The following is a 20066-nucleotide window of genomic DNA, read 5'->3' as shown; positions in this document are numbered from 1 at the left end:
TTAGATGGAACAACATTTACTTGCCAATGTTAAAGTAAAGTCTTTTATTTTCTTTTACTTTAAATCATTTTCTGGTAATTTACTGTCAGTGAAACACAACACTGCAGATGTTTCATAATAAAAGCCTAACAGTCATTTTTTTTGTGAAAGTGCAACAGACGGGAATGTCGGAGGTGAAAATGAACATGATTTGAAATAGAAAAATTGTATGTTTACAAGTTAAATTTTGAGATAAAAAAATTGAGTAAACCATGAAACTATTATCTAATATTTAAGAAAGTATCGTTAAAATAGAGATAATATCAGTATCTGCAGATGAGGTAACGACGCACACTGAAATGAAATGTAAACTGTCTGACACAGTGAGACCTCTGGTGATGGAATGGATTTGAAATAAAATAAAACCTTGTGACTTCAACTTTTCTTCATGTAAACATGACAAAAGAAACTGAACGTTTTTTAAACCTTTTCAAAAGATGTGAATATGTTTTTTATAGAAATGGATCCTAGTTTAGAACGTCCTGTCATTCTCCACCTCTGCTAGTAAACATGTGGACTCAGACTTCCTTCAGACTCTGTCTAATTTACATGATGACTTTGTCTTTTGTCACAGAATTCACTGTTGTCTGGTTTGTGTGTTGAAATCAGCCTCATGAACAAAACCTGCTGCATCATTTAAGGTCCACTGTGTAGGATTTAGGGAGGGATCTATCAACAAACATTATTAACATTGTTAAAGAATGAATTTATATGAACTTTTGTACGGAAGCCCTGAATGGACATAACAAACACTGGCCGTGTTCTTTAATGCTACATTAGAGCTAACAGGTCTGCACCTTTAAATCACAAAATGATGAAAATTGCAGTCCAACAAACCCTAGACATCATTAAATCCTACACATTGGTCCTTTAAGTTAAAGTCAGGTAAAACAGGAGGTAGATAATTTGTAATGTTTGACCAAATAAAATGAAAAAAACGCAGCAGAATTCAGCTTCAGCCACTTTGGTGTTTATCATTCTCTGTTTAAAGCCGCTAACGTGAGGCTGCTCTGACCATGAATTCCATCATCATGAATCAATGCGCTGCGTTTTCACTATGTCTGCCTCCGGTGCAGCCGTTTCATAAAGGAGTCAACAGTCCCACACACATCTCTGTAAATCCATAATACAGTAAATCACTTCCCTTAAAACCACACAGGGATTTAAGTCCAGAACCGTGCTGCATCCTCAGACATTAGGTCCTTTGCTGTAGTGTTCCCTGAGGTTGTACGTCTGATAACACATGGACACATCACACATCCCTGGAAGCCCCGGGTTGCCCCGTTTACCAGGGTGTCCCGGTGATCCTGGTTTTCCAGGAATTCCCTGATTACCTGGATGTCCGATTCCATCAAAGCCACGGGGACCCTGGATTCCTGCAGGGAAACGACAAAAGTGAAGCAGCACAACAGAATGTTGCATCATAAATGACATGTGGTCTCACTGTGTGATGACTGAATGATCTGTAATGACCTGTAACCTGCCCTCACATCAAACACGTGTCATACAAATGTAAGACCACAAACAACTGTCTCAATCATTGTGAGAGAGAAGGTTTTTCCATACCGGGCTGTCCAGGTGGTCCTGCTGCTCCACTGTGACCCTCTCCTTTGCTGCCTTTCAGTCCTCTTGGTCCCACGTCACCTGAGGACACAACGTTAAGTGTCAGAGCTGCAGGGGAGTAAAGGCTGTGTTCTGACCCATGTCTGTGTCTGTAGCAGTTTATTTAAAGGTGCTTCTGTAAGAAACGCATCATATTAAGTCATAAAATGTGTCACCAGAGATTGAGAAAACAAAGGTTGGCTTCACTGATAACAATCGTGCAGCCAGAATATTCATAAAAATAATATTACATGTGTTCTTGTGTCTCTTCCAATGTTTTTGATCTTTATTGTTAACTAACTTCATTATTCTCCATTTTTACTATTTTACATTCATTTTCTCTTTCCTTGGGACCAGGAGAGACCAGGATGGACAGGATTAGAAATGAGCATATAATCCAGGGACAGCTCAGGGTGAACGGTTTGGAGATTAAGTCAGAGAGTGAAGGTTGAGATGGTTTGGTCACATGCAGAGGACTGACAGAGATTATATTGGACAAAGGGAGAGAAAGACCACAGAGAAGGTTCTGAGGACAGAAGAGGACACAAGGGAGAGGACGAGATGGAGGCAGATGATCCGCTGTGGCGCCCCTAAAGGGAGAAGCTGGCAGAAGAAGATTTTTATTACTTATTGTTATGTCTTTATGTCATGCTAACATTAACATTGAACACCAAGCACAGCTGTAGGACATACACTCAGGTGAAGATGAATAGTAATATAATAATATAATAATAATAAAACTTCAGAGGTTTGAGTCCATACCCACATCACATCACACAAAACGTTAAACGCTGACATTTAAATATGTTGTCACTGTTACCAATCAATCATCAACATCATCATCGTCCACTTTATCCTCCACATGAGGCTCACAGGGGGCGCTATAGGCGGCGTCACACCAGTCCATCACAGGGACAAACAACCACTCACACTGGAGGACACGGCAGGCTGCGGGGAAACGTGTTCGCTACAAAGTAAATCCAGCCTATAAGGGGCCGGATAGACCATAATCCAAACTCACCTCTCACATAGACTACTGAAACCTCTCACATAGACTACTGAAACCTCTCACATAGACTACTGAAACCTCCCACATAGACTACTGAAACCTCCCACATAGACTAGTGAAACCTCTCACATATACTACTGAAACCTCCCACATAGACTACTGAAACCTCCCACATAGACTAGTGAAACCTCTCACATATACTAGTGAAACCTCTCACATAGACTACTGAAACCTCTCACATAGACTACTGTAACCTCCCACATAGACTACTGAAACCTCCCACATAGACTACTGAAACCTCTCGCATAGACTAGTGAAACCTCCCACATAGACTACTGAAACCTCTCACATATACTAGTGAAACCTCCCACATAGACTACTGAAACCTCTCACATAGACTACTGAAACCTCCCACATAGACTACTGAAACCTCCCACATAGACTAGTGAAACCTCTCACATAGACTAGTGAAACCTCCCACATAGACTACTGTAACCTCCCACATAGACTACTGAAACCTCCCACATAGACTACTGAAACCTCTCACATAGACTACTGAAACCTCTCACATAGACTACTGAAACCTCCCACATAGACTAGTGAAACCTCTCACATATACTAGTGAAACCTCTCACATAGACTAGTGAAACCTATCACATAGACTAGTGAAACCTCTCACATATACTACTGAAACCTTTCACATATACTACTGAAACCTCTCACATATACTAGTGAAACCTCTCACATATACAACTGAAACCTCTCACATATACTAGAGAAACCTCTCACATATACTACTGAAACCTTTCACATATACTAGTGAAACCTCTCACATATACTACTGAAACCTCTCACATATACTACTGAAACCTCTCACATATACTAGTGAAACCTCTCACATATACTACTGAAACCTCTCACATATACTACTGAAACCTCTCACATATACTAGTGAAACCTCTCACATATACTACTGAAACCTCTCACATATACTACTGAAACCTCTCACATATACTAGTGAAACCTCTCACATATACTACTGAAACCTCTCACATATACTAGTGAAACCTCTCACATATACTACTGAAACCTCTCACATATACCAGTGAAACCTCTCACATAGACTAGTGAAACCTCTCACATACAGTTGAAACCAGAATTTTACATACACTATATAAACACTATGTTAAAAAAAGATCACTCTTTCATTGTCTCCGTTACCGCATAAGTTTCCCTTTTGAAATCGCACCATGCCCCGCCCCTTGAAAAATCCCACTACACCATGATGACTACCAGGGCTGGCCCAAGGCTTAAGTGAAGTAAGGGCCTCCTGGCCACAAGGGGGCCCCCAATCAAGTTTCTTGTTTGTTTATAAACATATTAAATAATAAGTGACATAATTGAATGAATGAATATATTTTTCAATTTAACTTCACTAAACCATACTTAGTGCTTCACTTTGAATATGAAAGTTTAAAATAAATGTGTGATCTAAGTGCCCTCTAAGGTTAAAAGGTCTCTGGTTTGGTGTAAATAGCGACTATATTAATACAGGGTTCTACCAAGGGCCACAAGTCTGGAGAAAAGCCCCAAAACATTGTTGGCATGTGAGCAAGGATGGATTAATGAAGGAGCCGATCAGGCCCAAGAGGTCAAGGGGTCACTACCATAATAAGTCAAAAAGCAAAGACTATGAATGTGAACACATTTATGTATTGCCCTTCTCCAGCTCTCAAAAATGCAACAGAATATAGGAAATCCCATCTATCAGATTCAAACTTTTCTGGGGGAGGAGCCCCAGACCCCCCTCCTGTATACACCCACTCTTGAATAAATAGGGAAGTCCTTTTGCATCTGTGCCAGGTGAAGAGTAGTTCATAATCTGTCTGTATTCATACAATTGATAATGTAACATTATAGTGTGACGTGCCTATCATATGTTGTGTTGAGGAAGAAGATTGTATGGATTTTATGGATTATAGATTTCACTGTCCTCCCTCTGTTTTTGAACACAGGAGCAGCGTGGTACAGTTTGGCATCGTTCACAGCTGATTAGCCCGGGCTGCGCTCAAGTGGTGATAAATTTGAGATGCATTCAGTGTTTGTTGTCTTTGCTCCGCTGGCTCTCACTGATGTTCACTTGTTTAATGATCTTGTTTTATGGGGAACGGTGAACATCCACACATCCAATTTGTTAGCCGTTGACATTGTTTTGATTTTGATCGTTGATAAAAGCCACAGTAAATTTTGTCCGCACTCTTATTCCATGAAAGGGTAAAAGAGTAGGTTTTTGTCACAGTTTCCTTTACACACAGTTTCTCTGTCTTTAAGTGTTGGTTAATCCCTGAACAAAGTCATGTACATGTGTCATATCACCTTTGACCCCTGCAGGGCCCTGAATTCCAGGAGGACCGGGGTAGCCGGGAGTGCCGCTCATGCCAGAGTAGCCTGGAGTTCCCATGGATCCTTTGGGGCCTGGTGCTCCAGGCTGGCCTGCGGGACCTTTCATGTTCTGGCAGGGTTCACAGTGAGCTGTGGGGGCCAGAGACTGAAGCAGTGCTGGGAGTTGGTCTGCAGGGCACAACCACAAGATGCTGTCATACTCATGTCATACTATCTATGTTAATCTATCATTTTAAAAACTAATTCATTTACAGAGTTTGACAGCTTGATCTTCAATTTACTGTTCAGTGACAAAGTCAGGGGGTCTTTAAAATAGTGAAAATGTACATTCTCAAAGGTCCAGTGTGTCTAATGGTGGTCTTCACACATAAAGGATGTCTGTCTGTAGCAAGCTTTGGGAAGTGTCTTCAGTTTGGACCAATAAACCCTTGTAAATGTCACACACCGACACTGACACGACTAGTGTTTGGTTACTTTTTGAGTTTATATTCATTTACAATACTTGCATGGGTAACGGGTGAGTTAGTAGAATTGATCCAACATTTTAACCACAAGTTTAACTTTGGACTCTTCTCATAAAAGTAAAGGTGTGTGTGAACTATGCACCTGTCTCACACCGTCTGCAACTCACACAGACTGATCTCACGCTCTGGTTTCTCTCTCCACTTCTCAGCAACGTGACATCAAATCAGATACTTACTACGCAGGACATCGGAGCAGAGCTTTAGAAGATGTTCATCTGAGGGAGGCTTGCCCTGCAACACAAGATCACATTTACTCTCTTCAGCTGAATCCACTGTGATTGAGTACACCTGCAGAATTACAACATCTCCACACTCCCCTTGTTGTCTTCAGATACAGTAGCCCACACAAACTGACACCGAAACACAACTCTCCCAGTCCAGAGAGGAAATCACTGATTGTATCTTTCAACTCAGCTACTTTTCTCTTTTTTGTTAATCCACAACAGAGCATGGTCACACTCACTGGTTTCCCTGGATATCCTGGCTGACCTGGTTGGCCTGGCAACCCATCTTGGCCAGAATATCCCCTGGGCCCAACAGCACCCATTTGGCCCGTGTGGCCCATGTCCCCTTTCTTTCCTTCCACACCCCTGGGACCCAGGTCACCAGGCACTCCTTTCTGAAGAAGCAGGAGGAAAGACAAGAAAACTTACATTACAGGCAAATAAAGGTGAAAGTGGGGCCTAATTTGCAGTAACTGATCAGATCATGTTCTCTCATGATGCCCATAAAGATCATAAAGATCGGTCAACAGAGGACACATCTGCTCTGTCCAGAGTCGTGAGAATCTCTGGGATAATCTAAGTTTCTTGTGACGTACACTGTAACCACTGTTGACTCACACATTACATTATCCTTCACATACAACATGTCACGTCATGTGACAGTGTTGCACAGTAGCATCTGCTACACACACTATGGTGCATACACCGGTTATCAGTACTGTAAAAATAAACCATAAAACGATGTGTGAATCCAGGCTTAATTAAGCTTAGTTTCATTTGTCTGTCACATTTATGAATGTAAAATTTTTATTTCTCCCTCTTTTTCTCTCTGATGAACTGCTGATGTGTTTCCTGATTGGGTTTCAGCCGCCGTCTCCCGGTGCTGCTCTCTGATTGGCTGTTGTGGATGGACTTGGACCAGTATGGTGGAAATAAACAGCTACATTTTTGCATATGTTCCATTTGCAAACTGCCAATCACATGCTGATAAGTGTGTGATGACTAACAACATTAGGGTTTTATGGAGCTTTAAAGGGATAGTTAGGTACGTTTCTAATGCAGTCATTGTGTTACATAAACAGTACGACAATCTGTGAGGAGAGGAGACGGTAAACATGGCTTAAAATAAAAACAGATACTGCATTCATTTACCACATTTTCAGAGATTAAACCTATTTTCAGAGATTAGGGACATGTTCAGAGATTAGGGACATTTTCATAGATTGGGCCTATTTTCAGAGAATAGGGACATTTACAGAGAGTAGGCCTATTTCCAAAGATTAGGGACATTTTCAGAGATTGGGCCTATTTTCAGAGAATAGGGACATTTTCAGAGATTAGGCCCATTTTCAGAGATAAGAGACATTTTCAGAGATTATGCCTATTTTCAGAGATCAGGCTCATTTTCAGAGATTAGGCCCATTTTCAGAGATTAGGCCTATTTTCAGAGATTAGGCACATTTTCAGACTGCATTTGGCATTTTCAGACTGCAGGTGTGTGAACGCAGCAGCTGTGTGTGTGACAATGAGTGTTGTAATCTGATAAAAAGTTTGGGTTATATATCTACAGGGCTGTCTGACATCACGGTAAACCAAATAATATATGAAAGAGATTGATTTATTATTTTTTTAAGTTCCCTTTCTCCTGAACACTGTTCTGTATGTAACACACTGACAGAACCTCAAAATAACCCTAAATATCCCTTTAATGTGTTAAAGGTTAAGGAGCTCAGCAGTTGGCTGCTTTACATGAGGTGGTGGTGGGTACATTGTAAATAATGTTTATTCACAACTACATTCAGTGTCGGTGGAGCTGTGGATGCTAACAGAGATTAGCATCGACATCAAACTGGTGCTGTCAGCCTTCAAACCGCAAACCTTTTCTCTTTATTGTCTAAAGTGCAAACTGATCAAAACAAGTGAGTGAGAACATCTGTGGCACATTAGTGAGGACAGTTTGACTGTGAGCAGCTTTCATCAGCTGTAGCTTCAATATCTGCCGTCAACCCTTTTCATTTGGTCCGTTCAGCATGAAAATGTGTATAACATGAGTAACTGAGGGGAAAATCTATACAACGCTCTTGTTTTTCTTACTTCATTTGTTTTAATGATTTATCAGGCATGTTAATACGGTGAATTAATTCATATCCTCCAAATGGTGCAGCACCAGTACAAGTGAGCGAGGATTCATCCCCATAAATTGTGATTCTGCAGACAGTAGTGTAAGTGTGTGATGTTTAAGACGTGAGCCCCTTTGGAGAAAGACTGCTTTTGTGATGTATATTTCTGCCTGGGGGACCAGACTTCCCCCAGCCTGGAGGTAGTTTTCTGTAGCAGCCGCGCAGGCTTGACAGAGCTTCTCGCTGTGGTGCAGAATAAGACAGAATGGATTATATCTAATACCGCAAAGTCTAATTCGACAAACCTCTCCGTTCCTCCCCCTGGGTCCAACTTCGCCCTGATGGAAGAAAGAGAAAGCGAGTAAGAAGGGTGGGGAGGGAAAAGAAGAGGAAAGTTCTGCTCACATATCAAAGGCTGAGACGCTCACTGCTCTGCATAGCTGATGCACAACACATCTCCTCTCTGTCACAACGGCAGGGCTATCAAACATTTTTAGTAAAAAAACACATCATCAGCAGATCTTAGTTCTTTCAGTGGTTCATCAGAGTCTTTTTCTTTAATTCAGTTTCAGCACATTAATCTAAGGTCACTTGTGTTTGTTTGTTTTTGGTTCCTCGTCTTTTTTTTCTGTCCTTGTTTCTTCCATGAACTGATGAAGAACCGCAACATGTACATGACACACATAAACACTGTCAGCGCCACTCAAAAAGGGACAGCTTAAAGGAATAGTTCAGGTTTTTAAAGTGTTGTTCTGTGAGATGCTGACTGAGGTGTGCCTGCCCCCTGTAGAGGAGACACACTCAGTCCCAATGAAAACCTGCTCTCTATTTATACAGAGATTTTCACTCAAAACTGCTCACTCACACTTTCATACAGAACATCCATGTGCCATTTAATGGCTTAGAGGCTCAACTAATAATATAATATATACAAATAATAATATAATTTCCAAGTTTATGTGGTTTTTCTAAAAATCCCTCACTCCCTGCACCAAAGAGAAAATCAGTGATTTTAATTTACATCACACAAGAGTTGTTGATCCACAGCTGAAAACATCAGTGACTGCAGTACATCAGCAGCTCCTGTGTCCATCAGCTAAATAACCTGATTTCTGTATGGACTTTGGTGTGGGAGCGTGACAAGTTTAAATTGTGTCCATTAGGAAAACGCTGTCTAGTGGCGAAATAAAGTGGTGAACATATTCCTAAAATATTGTCAACATAGGCTGTCTCACCTGACAGCCGTGTTTTGTGTTTTCGACAGAGCTCAGTCAGAACAACAGCTGTTGTCCTCTTTTCCCTTGTGATTTTGTTGTCTTTTTCAAAGACGAGCAGTGACAGTGATCTTTGTGTACAACTTAAACCTGCATTGATGTGAGGACACGCGGTCGTGAGGTAGAAAACACCGTGTCTTCTTCTGATTAGAGTTTAGAAGACCAAAACATGCCATATTCATTCATGAGTGGTGACACATGTGTGATTCACTGCTGACGCTTTTAGTTTTGAGGATGTGTGACATGGAAGGAGTGTGAACATCAAGCTGCTTACTGAGAAATGGAAATCGCTTTATCAGACTCAAGTGTATCAGACAAGAAGACACAATTCTGTCTCCATGTGATGCAATATAGATTCTCCAGCACACACACACACACACACAGATCCACTGTGCTGTCTCTATCCCAGGATCTACAGATCAATCCCTCAGTAATAGATACTCACTGATCGATGATGCTCTTCTCATATTGTTTCACTTAAAAGCATCAATTGAAAATCGTGGCTCACACACTGCACAGCTCGTTATATCATTGTGTTTGTTTATTGCCATTTATTAACATTGGTGATCATCTTCTCTGCTATTTCACCTCCGAGATCAAATCATTCCAGAGTTAGATTTCCATCCATATTATTGAAATTCTTTGTCATCACTGGAAAATAATCATTCCTTTAAGTGCTTTGGAACACAGACTATGGCACTGTTTTCAAATGAAATTAATATCTATCTTCTTAAAGGTTAAAGCTTAAAAATGGATTATACTATACTCAAAAGTATGTTATTATATGTGTATAATGGCTTTAAAATAAGAATTGTTCTTTGTAACAGAGCGTGTTCCCTGTTTCTACAACAAATGAGCCAGAGCCTGCATTTCCTGTTTGAAAGAGGAAGTGTGCAAATAAAGAACAGCTTTCTGTCCCTCTTGAATGTAATGGCTTCAAATGTGACTTGCATTTGTCTATCTAACGAACACATTCTTAGTTATATATTATATATTATTATATAAAGTGTCATGAAAACACATTTAAAAAGCTTAATTTGAGATTTTGATTTTTTTCCACATAGAATATTATGAACGTCCACCATGTTTTTCTGTTTTCAACAGTCCAGAGCTCACTGGTCATGTGACCCCAGCCCCTGACCTCCTGATCAGGAAACCCTGCTTTACTGAAAACAGCCAGAGAAATCAAATGACTGATGTACATTGATGTAAAACATGTGCCACTTTACTAGTTTAGTAATGTGTTAGTGAAGAAGCAGCACACTGTGGGTTTGGAAACATGTGCTTCGCTGCCACCTAGTGGAAGCAGCAAGGACCAACACTCACCGGTACACCGGGAATCCCTGGATCTCCTTCTCTGCCTCGGTGTCCCTGCGAAGACACACACACACACACACACACACACCAAGATTAACTGAAGGTTTATGTGAGTTTGTTTACGTGTGTGTGTGTGTGTGAGAGAGAGAGAGGATGACACTGAGTGTGTGTGTGTGTGTGTGTGAGGATGACACTGTGTGTGTGTGTGTGTGTGTGTGTGTGTGTGAGAGAGGATGACTGTGTGTGTGTGTGTGAGGATGACACTGAGTGTGTGTGTGTGTCAGTGTAGTGATGTGTGCTGGTCCATGTCTTCATTGTGTGAGTGTGTGAGCAGGAGAAAAGGTCATGATTACCACGAGCAGCCAATAAGAGAAAGCTGAGGAGTGAGGGAATAGAAAATGGCTGAAACGCTGACCTTTACCAAAGCTGACGTTTGATGTGGTGTGTGGCTTTTGTAAGTGCAGCCCACAGCCCTTTAAGCCACTGCTCCTCTGGGCTTTTACACTGCTTTTCATCAGTGCGTGTACAAGGAAGCAACTGGATCAGAGCGTTCATCGCCTGCTTTGATTGTTCACGTTGTGATTTATGCTGTGTTCACAGTGGCTGATGTAAATCACTGCAACATGACACATTTAGCTTTGCTGAATCACTTGAATGGCGTGTGCACACATCTTCAGACACTTTTTTAACTCTCATCAGTGGTTAGCAGAGAGCACAGTCTTACAGTGGATATATATATGTGTTGCACCAACTGTTCATAAATCCACATGGGAAGTTCCTACTAAGATCAATAGGAGTAAAAAATTCCATAATTAATTAAATTAAATCAGCTCCTCTTTGATCATTAACGCTGTGTAATTAGATAAAGTTAGTCACTTTCAAGTAAGTTCAACTTAAATTGTTTGGAAGCACTTTTGGAACTTCAAAAAAATCTATTCACTCATTCACATCATCATCAAACTGTCAAACTGGACAGTTGACGTCAGGCCAATTTATGGGAATGTACAGCAGGGACTAAACATGCAACTGCTTAGGAAGAACAACCAATAGGAGAGAGCCCTCTCTCTGTGAGCAGCTCTGTGATTGGTCTGTCTACTGCCACAGGTCAGGTGACCCCAGGCCGGGAGACACAAACCAGAGGAGCTGCAGAAATCTGCTCCAGTCTCAGGTATGTTCAAAGTCCGGGCCGCGGGCCAATCCCGGCCCTCAGTCAGATGTTATAGCTCACACATTTGGTTTTATAATGTTATTAATGTTTCATTTCCATAAGCTCAGGTTAAAACCAGAGTCCTGCTATGACAGCATTCACCTCCTATTATGCTACTATGATATGTGACTACAGATGTGAAAGAAAGACAGACTTTCTTTTTGTGGCAACGAAAATAAAATGATTGTAAAACAGTGCATTTGTAAGTGAGTATGAGTGTTAAACAGGTCTGAAGGCAAATCTGGTCCTCGTTAAAAACAAGTTTGGACACGCCTGCTCTACGTTGTGCTGACATCAGTTTTAACACAAATAAAGTTTATTGTTATTATTAATCATACCTGCTCAAACTGATTAAACAGAACTAAGTGTATGGTCAGTTTCATACATTTGACAGACTTTAAGTATTTTTTCATCTGCTCTTAGATCATTAATCACATGCTAAGGTCTTTGTGATCAAAGGGTCTTACAATATTTTGACCTGTGTGTCTGTGACTTTGACAAGATTCACACCATGAACACAGTTATTGCATCACCTACTGCCTTAACCCTTTCATGCATGAATCATGACAACCTCAGTCAGAAGGGTTTTATCTTTGGCCATGGAAGAAACAATTCTGAACTTCACTGTTTTAAACATGTATTTTTCATGGAGCTCTTCACAGCATGCGATGTCTGTTTACCCTGACCGTGACCCAGAGAATGTTTTGTTGCACTTGCACTACCTGGCCAGTAGTGTGAATTCTACCATCGACACTCACATACATGCAAGAAAATAGCTATTGAATAGCTGTCGCCTGTAGTGACCACTATGCGTGAACAAAAATGACATTTGTGTTCTGTTATGAAATATATTCCAAACAAAAGATTGTATATCTTAATAAAGATGATACCTGGTTTCCTTGGGCTCCATCTTCTCCTTTGTCACCCTAAAAAAAAACAGTGAATATTAGAGAATGTCTCGACACTGACAGTGTCGTGTGTGTGTGTGTGTGTGTGTGTGTGTGTGTGTGTGTGTGTGCATGTGAAGGACAAGCTTTAGCATCATACAGAGGAATCCTGTCATCTGTGATGTATTGAGTCTAAAGCTAAGCTGTCGACACATGCTTCAGTAAAACATGTAAATCACTCTTTATTCATACATTCATACTCATAGATACAAAAATAAACCAGTCAACCAGTATTCAACATTACTCTTAAAGTGCATTGATTTCTTGAAGAATTCCTGACCTTGTGACCTTTGAACCCTGGCAGCCCCATGACACCTTGCAGACCTGGAACACCTGGCTCCCCTGCCAAGCCCTGGAAAGGTCAAAGGTTATGGATCTTTGATGGACTGGGTTATTAATTGATCATTAAACCACAGAGTCGATTGTGACTTTATTTGGAAGCGAACTATAAAGTGTCATCTTCTGGCAAATGTGTGCATGTTTCTGTTCATTCTTATGATTCTTCTTCTTATTATTGTTGACGCACATGTTCATCATTGAGTCAATTAACAACAGGTGTCATCACAAGTGTGTCTGTCACATGAAGTAAGAACGTGAAGTGTGATCACACCCTGTTACTGCTGCTGCTGTTACTGCTGCTGCTGCTCTTACTGCTGCTGTTGCTGCTACTGCTCTTACTGCTGCTGTTACCGATGCTGCTGCTCCTGCTCTTACTGCTACTGCTCTTACTGCTGCTGTTACCGATGCTGCTGCTCCTGCTCTTACTGCTGCTGCTGTTGTTACTATTGCTGTTGCTGTTACTACTGCTATTGCTGTTACTGCTGCTGTTGTTTCTGCTGCTGCTGCTGCTGCTGTTGTTGTTACTACTGCTGTTGCTGCTGTTGCTACTGCTGCTGCTGTTACTGCTGCTGTTTTTGTCACTACTGCTGCTGCTGTTGTTACTGCTGTTGCTACTGCTGCTGCTGCTCTTACTGATGCTGCAGTTGTTACTACTGCTGCTGTTGTTGTTGTTACTGCTGCTGCTGCTCTTACTGCTGCTGTGGTTGTTACTGCTGTTGCTGTTACTGCTGCTGCTGTTACTGCTGCTGCTGTTGTTGTTACTACTGCTGTTGCTGTTACTACTGCTGCTGTTGTTACTTTCTGCTGTTGTTACTACTGTTGTTGCTGTTGTTGCTGTTACTACTGCTATTGCTGTTACTGTTGCTACTGCTGCTGTTACTGCTGCTGTTACTGCTGCTGTTGCTGTTACTGCTGTTACTTCTGTTACTGCTGCTGCTGTTGTTTCTGCTGCTGCTGTTACTGCTGCTGTTTTTGTTACTGCTGCTGTTGCTGCTGTTACTACTGCTGCTGTTTTTGTTACTGCTGCTGCTCTTACTACTGCTGTTGCTGTTACTGCTGCTGCTTCTGTTACTGCTGATGCTTCTGTTACTGCTGCTGCTGTTGTTTCTGCTGCTGCTGTTACTGCTGCTGTTTTTGTTACTGCTGCTGTTGCTGCTGTTTTTATTACTGCTGCTGCTGTTGTTACTGCTGCTGTTTTTGTTGCTGCTGTTGTTACTACTGCTGTTGCTGTTACTGCTGCTGTTACTCCTGCTGTTGCTGTTACTACTGCCGTTGATGTTACTGCTGCTGCTGTTACTGCTGCTGTTTTTGTTACTGCTGCTGCTGTTGTTTCTGCTGCTGCTGTTACTGCCGCTGTTTTTGTTACTGCTGCTGCTGTTGTTGCTGCTGCTGCTGCTGCTGTTTTTGTTAGTGTTGCTGCTGTTGTTGCTGCTGTTGTTGCTACTGCGGCTGCCGATGTTCCATCATGTGTTTAACAGATGAGTGTTCAGTGACGCGTGTGCTTCTCAGAGAAAACATCTGTTGATTATGACTCCTCTCAATGTAGTTTTAGTGTCTGTGTTGAATGTGAATACATGAAAAACACAAATAATAAATTTTACAAATAACTATTTTAGCAGCTGTATGTGGAGAGAAAACCCTGGATTATAATTATATCAGGTGTGGAGCAGATTATCTCTCTCTCTCTCTCTCTCCCGCCTGTCTGAATCATAAACATACTGATGATGTGGGAAGACACGCAAGCAGTCACTATGAGAGGCCCTTTAGGCAGTAAATCATACTTGGTTTCACACATAACATCATACTCTTACGCACACACTACTATTCCCTCATAGATGCACAATCATTCTCTCACACACACTAGTATACTCTTACACACACACTACTGCCACGTGCGAACGCAGCGGACGCCTGTGAGCACGCTCGTCTCAATGTACAAATAATTATTTACTTTATGATGACGACTTTTGAGTTTAACAGCTGCTTTGCTTCACAATTCAAGCAGTCCATGTCAGACCCGTCGCCAGAACTCAGTTTTAACGGGGCCATACGAACTGCATGGGGGGGCACAATTATTAGCCTACAGTACTTAGATTTTTTATTATGCTATACTCTATTCAATCAGCATGTAATCATCACGTTAAACATAACAAACAGCAATATGACCAGGTATAGCCTACAACCAGTGCGTCATTTGTAAATCATAAGGTGCCGGAACGTAAAGTTTACATATGACAGCGCAGGGATGATGAGAGGACACAGGTCCCGGAACACATACAGAAAACAGTGCTGAACAACAACAAGCACATGCCCACTTACAACAAACCTCTGTTTAAAATAATATCCATGGTATAAATGTTGACCATCATTTATGATTATTAAGTGCCTACGTGGGAGCATAGGCGTCAGATACGTCCCCTGCACTATTTATGATCAACAATTTTGACCCCATCACTTCTAAAAATTTTTTATCAATTTATCATTAACACTTAAACCAGCGGAAATAATGTAGAGAAATACCAAATACCAAAGTGGTCATTTTGACCGTTCTTAATTCATTTACATATAATTTCCATAATCAAAATCAGTGAGTCATCATCTACCGCTTTATCCTCCACCAGAGGGTGGCGGAGGGTGCTGTGCCAATCTCAGCTACATCGGGCGATATAGGCGGGGTACATCCTGGACAGTTCGCCAGTCCATCGCAGGGCGTCCAATTTACCTAATCTCCATATTTTTTTGGACTGTGGGAGGAAGCCGGAGAACCCGGAGAGAACCCACACACACACGGGAGAACATGCAAACTCCATGCAGTAAGGCCGTTATTCCAACCGGGGCTCGAACCCAGGTCTTCTCGCTGCAAGGCGAGAGTGCTAACCACTCTACCACCGTGTGAATACAGGTGATGAAGAAGCAAAATGTGAATTTTAACAAGTGAGAAAATGTGTTAATTGACAAACAGAAATAAAATTACAAATAAAAGCCCTTTTATTTTTTTCATTTATAACTCAATAGAAATTAATTATTTCTTTAAACTTAAAACAGAACGCAGTTCAGTTGCGAGGTGCATGATGAAGTTTCTCCGTGTCATCACCTGCTGCTGCTGATTTGGCGCACCGGCTCTTTGGTTTCTGTTCCTGATTTTATTTTAAATTATTTTTTAAATAAATAAAAGGTTTTTTGGGCTCACACGGAGGTGTAGTGGTTAGCACTCTCGCCTTGCAGCGAGAAGACCCGGATTCGAGCCTCGTTTGGAACAAGGGCCTTTCTGCATGGAGTTTGCATTTTCTCCCGTGTGGCGCGTGGGTTCTCTCCGGGTTCTCCGGCTTCCTCCCACAGTCCAAAAACAGGCAATGTGGGGATAGGTAAATTGGACACTCCAAATTGACCATAGGAGTGAGTGTGAGAGTGAATGGTTGTTTGTCTCTGTCTGTGATTGGCCCTGCGATGGACTGGCGAACTGTCCAGGTTGTACCCCGCCTATTGCCCGATTATCTGAGATTGGCACAGCACCCCCCGCGACCCTCTGGTGGAGGATAAAGCGGTAGATGATGACTGACTGACTAAAAGGTTTTTTGGAGTGTGGTTGACTGAGGTGCTGAATGCTGAGACCCAGCCCTAGACACAGAGGCTGGTGCTCAGTGAAAACAATAAAACGAATGCTTCAGCTAGTAAACCCTTGACCTAGTTAACATGTTCACAACTTTATCTCTCTGTTAGACAGAATTAGTTTAAAAGACGTTTGCGCCAAATTTAAAATGATTTATTTTATTGTATTTATTACTTCAGTTGACAGTGACAGTGTGTCGCTCTGTGGCTGCACCAGCGTCACTTTTAAGATCATGTTTGTTTGTGTTATTCTTTAAAGACATTCTCACAGGAGGTGGAAACATACTTTTTGTTATTGAAATATAATCAGTTCACCCTTGAGTCTGTTTCAAATATGAGAGGATTAACTGAAAAAGTTATTGTGTTGGACCACAGAATAAAACACTGAACAAAGACAACAAACAGAAGCAAAAGAAGAAAAAAGAAGAAGGTAAAGATAAAATGAATGTGCTACACAAACATCTGATTTACTCACCCTCTCACCTGGTGAACCGAATGAACCAGTAACTCCTGGATCTCCACACTTCCCCTGCATAACACACACACACACTTGTCTATCAATACTCGAGAGGGCCTCGTGTCGAGTCCTCAGTCTAATCTCTAACAAGTGTTGCTTCTGTGTTTGACAATCACAGAGAAAATCACACAGGGGTCACAGAGGTCACATCACAGCGTAGCTGCTGTTTGCATTCATACAGGAGCAGCGTGTCTGAGAGGTGCATGAGTGCAGAGGAATATAAATCAAACTGAGACGACTAATCATTATCCTCTCAGACACTCACACAGTCGCTCTGTTCCCTGTTAAACAGCCACGGCTCCATCACATCATTCACTCACTTAACACACCAGTATTCAAAATGTTTATGATATTTGATTCTGTTCAGTTATTTTGATTTTGCTTTAGATTTAGTTTGTTTGGTAGTTTGTGATGTTTGTGAGGTTCTTTGCATACATATATGTGTATGTATATATACATACTGTATATATATAAATAGTTGAAAAATTACAAGAATTTATATTTTGCACTGTTGGATCTTAAGAAGGTAGTGCTTCAATATATATATGTATATATATATATACATAAATATATAATACGATGATCTCCCACCACTCAAGCCCCTCCTTCCATCTTTGTGCTGTGATGAGAATACAAATTCCAAAGAGACAGGAAATGTAGGTTTCAAGGTCGGGGAAATGGGAACACACAGTGGATGGAAAGACAAAAGCACAGATTCTTACACATAAAGGTTCATTCAGTGTTTCATTCTTTGTTGAAGTCAGAATGTTAGTCTCTGATGCTGTGATGCTGTTTTACACCAGTCCTCCTCATGTAATTAAGTTAGTAACCGTCTGCAATGACTCCTAGTCTAATTTGCAAATATAGTAAAAACTCAGTTATGCATAAGAAACAGAAACAGTCCACATACAAAGTGTCCTTGGCAGCCATGATATATGTCTCATATTTAGAAACAACTATAATTTAAAGGAGGGAGGGACCGGCATAAGCACAGCTCATTAGCATAATAACTCATTAGAATGTTCAACAAACAGACCTTGGGACCATCTTGGCCGATCGGTCCCGGCCGCCCCTCGGGCCCCTGGATTCCCTGGACAGAGAGAGAGAGATTTTGGAGGAGAGGAGAGGGGTGAGAGAGGAAGGAAATGAAAGAGAGGGAGAATGAGATGAAAGAGAAGGACGCAGTGCTTTAGGCTGAATGTGGCAGAGTGCATGACAGCTTAGTCAGGAGGCACTGAGGGAGAAATGAGATGGCTCAGGTCCACACACACACACGCGCACGGGCATGCACGCACGCACGCACACACACACAGACACGCACACACACTTGATTTTCTCTAATACTTATTTTAACAGCATTCAAAAAAACCTTTGAATTTGTGATGATCAGCTAAATTATCTTCACACACCAACATGTCCTGAGGCACACATTCACAAACCGTCACAGTCACACAGTCACAAACCGTCACACAGTCACAAATCGTCACAAACCGTCACAAACCGTCACACAGTCACAAAGTCACACAGTCACACAGTGACAAACAGTCACACAGTCATAAACAGTCATACACAGTCACACAGTCACAAACAGTCACAAACTGTCACACAGTCACAAACAGTCACAAACTGTCACACAGTCACAAAGTCTCACAGTCACACAGTCAAACAGTCAGTCAAACAGTCACAAACAGTCAGTCAAACAGTCACATTGTCACAAACAGTCACAAAATCAAACAGTCACAAACAGCCACACAGTCAAACAGTCACACAGTCACAAACAGTCACACGGTCAAACAGTCACAAACAGTCACACAGTCACAAACAGTCAAACAGTCACACAGTCACACAGTCAAACAGTCACACAGTCACAAACAGTCACAGTCACACAGTCAGTCACAAACAGCCACACAGTCGAACAGTCACAAACAGTCACACAGTCACAAACAGTCACAGTCAAACAGTCACACAGTCTCAAACAGTCACAGTCAAACAATCACAGTCACAAACAGTCACACAGTCACAAACAGTCAGTAAAACAGTCACACTGTCACAGTCACACAATCAAACAGTCACAAACAGCCACACAGTCAAACAGTCACAAACAGTCACACAGTCACAAACAGTCACAAACAGTTAAACAGTCACACAGTCTCAAACAGTCACACAGTCTCAAACAGTCACAATCAAACAATCACAGTCACAAACAGTCACCCAGTCACAAACAGTCACAGTCAAACAGTTAAAGTCAAACAGTCACTGTCACAAACAGTCACACAGTCACAAACAGTCACACAGTCACAAACAGTCACACAGTCAAACAGTCAAACAGTCTCACAGTCACAAACAGTCACAGTCAAACAGTCTCAAACAGTCACAGTCAAACAATCACAGTCACACAGTCACAAACAGTCAGTCAAACAGTCACACTGTCACAAACAGTCACAAAATCAAACAGTCACAGACACAGTCAAACAGTCACAAACAGTCACACAGTCAAACAGTCACAAACAGTCACACAGTCACAAACAGTCACAAACAGTCACACAGTCAAACAGTCACAGTCAAACAGTCACACAGTCTCAAACAGTCACAATCAAACAATCACAGTCACAGTCACCCAGTCACAATCAAACAATCACAGTCACAGTCACCCAGTCACAAACAGTCACAGTCACAAACAGTCACACAGTGACAGTCACAAACAGTCACACAGTCACCCAGTCACAAACAGTCACAGTCACGAACAGTCACACAGTCACAAACAGTCACAATCACAAACAGTCACACAGTGACAGTCACAAACAGTCACACAGTCACCCAGTCACAAACAGTCACAGTCACGAACAGTCACACAGTCACAAACAGTAACAGTCACACAGTAACAGTCTCACAGTCACAAACCGTGACACGGTCACAAACAGTCACAAACAGTCAC

The 20066-nt window shown here is 41.6% G+C and overlaps 1 protein-coding gene across 1 annotated transcript in view; it reads right to left on the bottom strand.

Moving 5' to 3' along the window:
• Positions 1 to 617: 617 nt before the first annotated feature.
• The window catches only part of si:dkey-225n22.4 (collagen alpha-1(XXI) chain), a 53815-nt gene continuing 34366 nt past the window's right edge, over positions 618 to 20066 (bottom strand). Inside the window, exons 11-21 of the mRNA XM_058637344.1 lie at positions 18168 to 18221; positions 17090 to 17143; positions 12947 to 13018; positions 12610 to 12645; positions 10522 to 10566; positions 8227 to 8259; positions 6041 to 6196; positions 5754 to 5808; positions 5027 to 5221; positions 1606 to 1683; positions 618 to 1415 (exon numbers count right to left, since the gene is read on the bottom strand). Of these exons, the coding sequence (XP_058493327.1) occupies positions 1228 to 1415; positions 1606 to 1683; positions 5027 to 5221; positions 5754 to 5808; positions 6041 to 6196; positions 8227 to 8259; positions 10522 to 10566; positions 12610 to 12645; positions 12947 to 13018; positions 17090 to 17143; positions 18168 to 18221 (966 nt within the window). The 3' untranslated portion in view covers positions 618 to 1227. The remainder of the gene's footprint in view (positions 1416 to 1605; positions 1684 to 5026; positions 5222 to 5753; positions 5809 to 6040; positions 6197 to 8226; positions 8260 to 10521; positions 10567 to 12609; positions 12646 to 12946; positions 13019 to 17089; positions 17144 to 18167; positions 18222 to 20066) is intronic.

This window comes from Solea solea, chromosome 1 (genome assembly GCF_958295425.1).
Source record: "Solea solea chromosome 1, fSolSol10.1, whole genome shotgun sequence".
Lineage (NCBI taxonomy): Eukaryota > Metazoa > Chordata > Actinopteri > Pleuronectiformes > Soleidae > Solea > Solea solea.
Note: the sequence above shows the minus strand (reverse complement) of the source record. Positions and strands in the feature narration are given on the sequence as shown.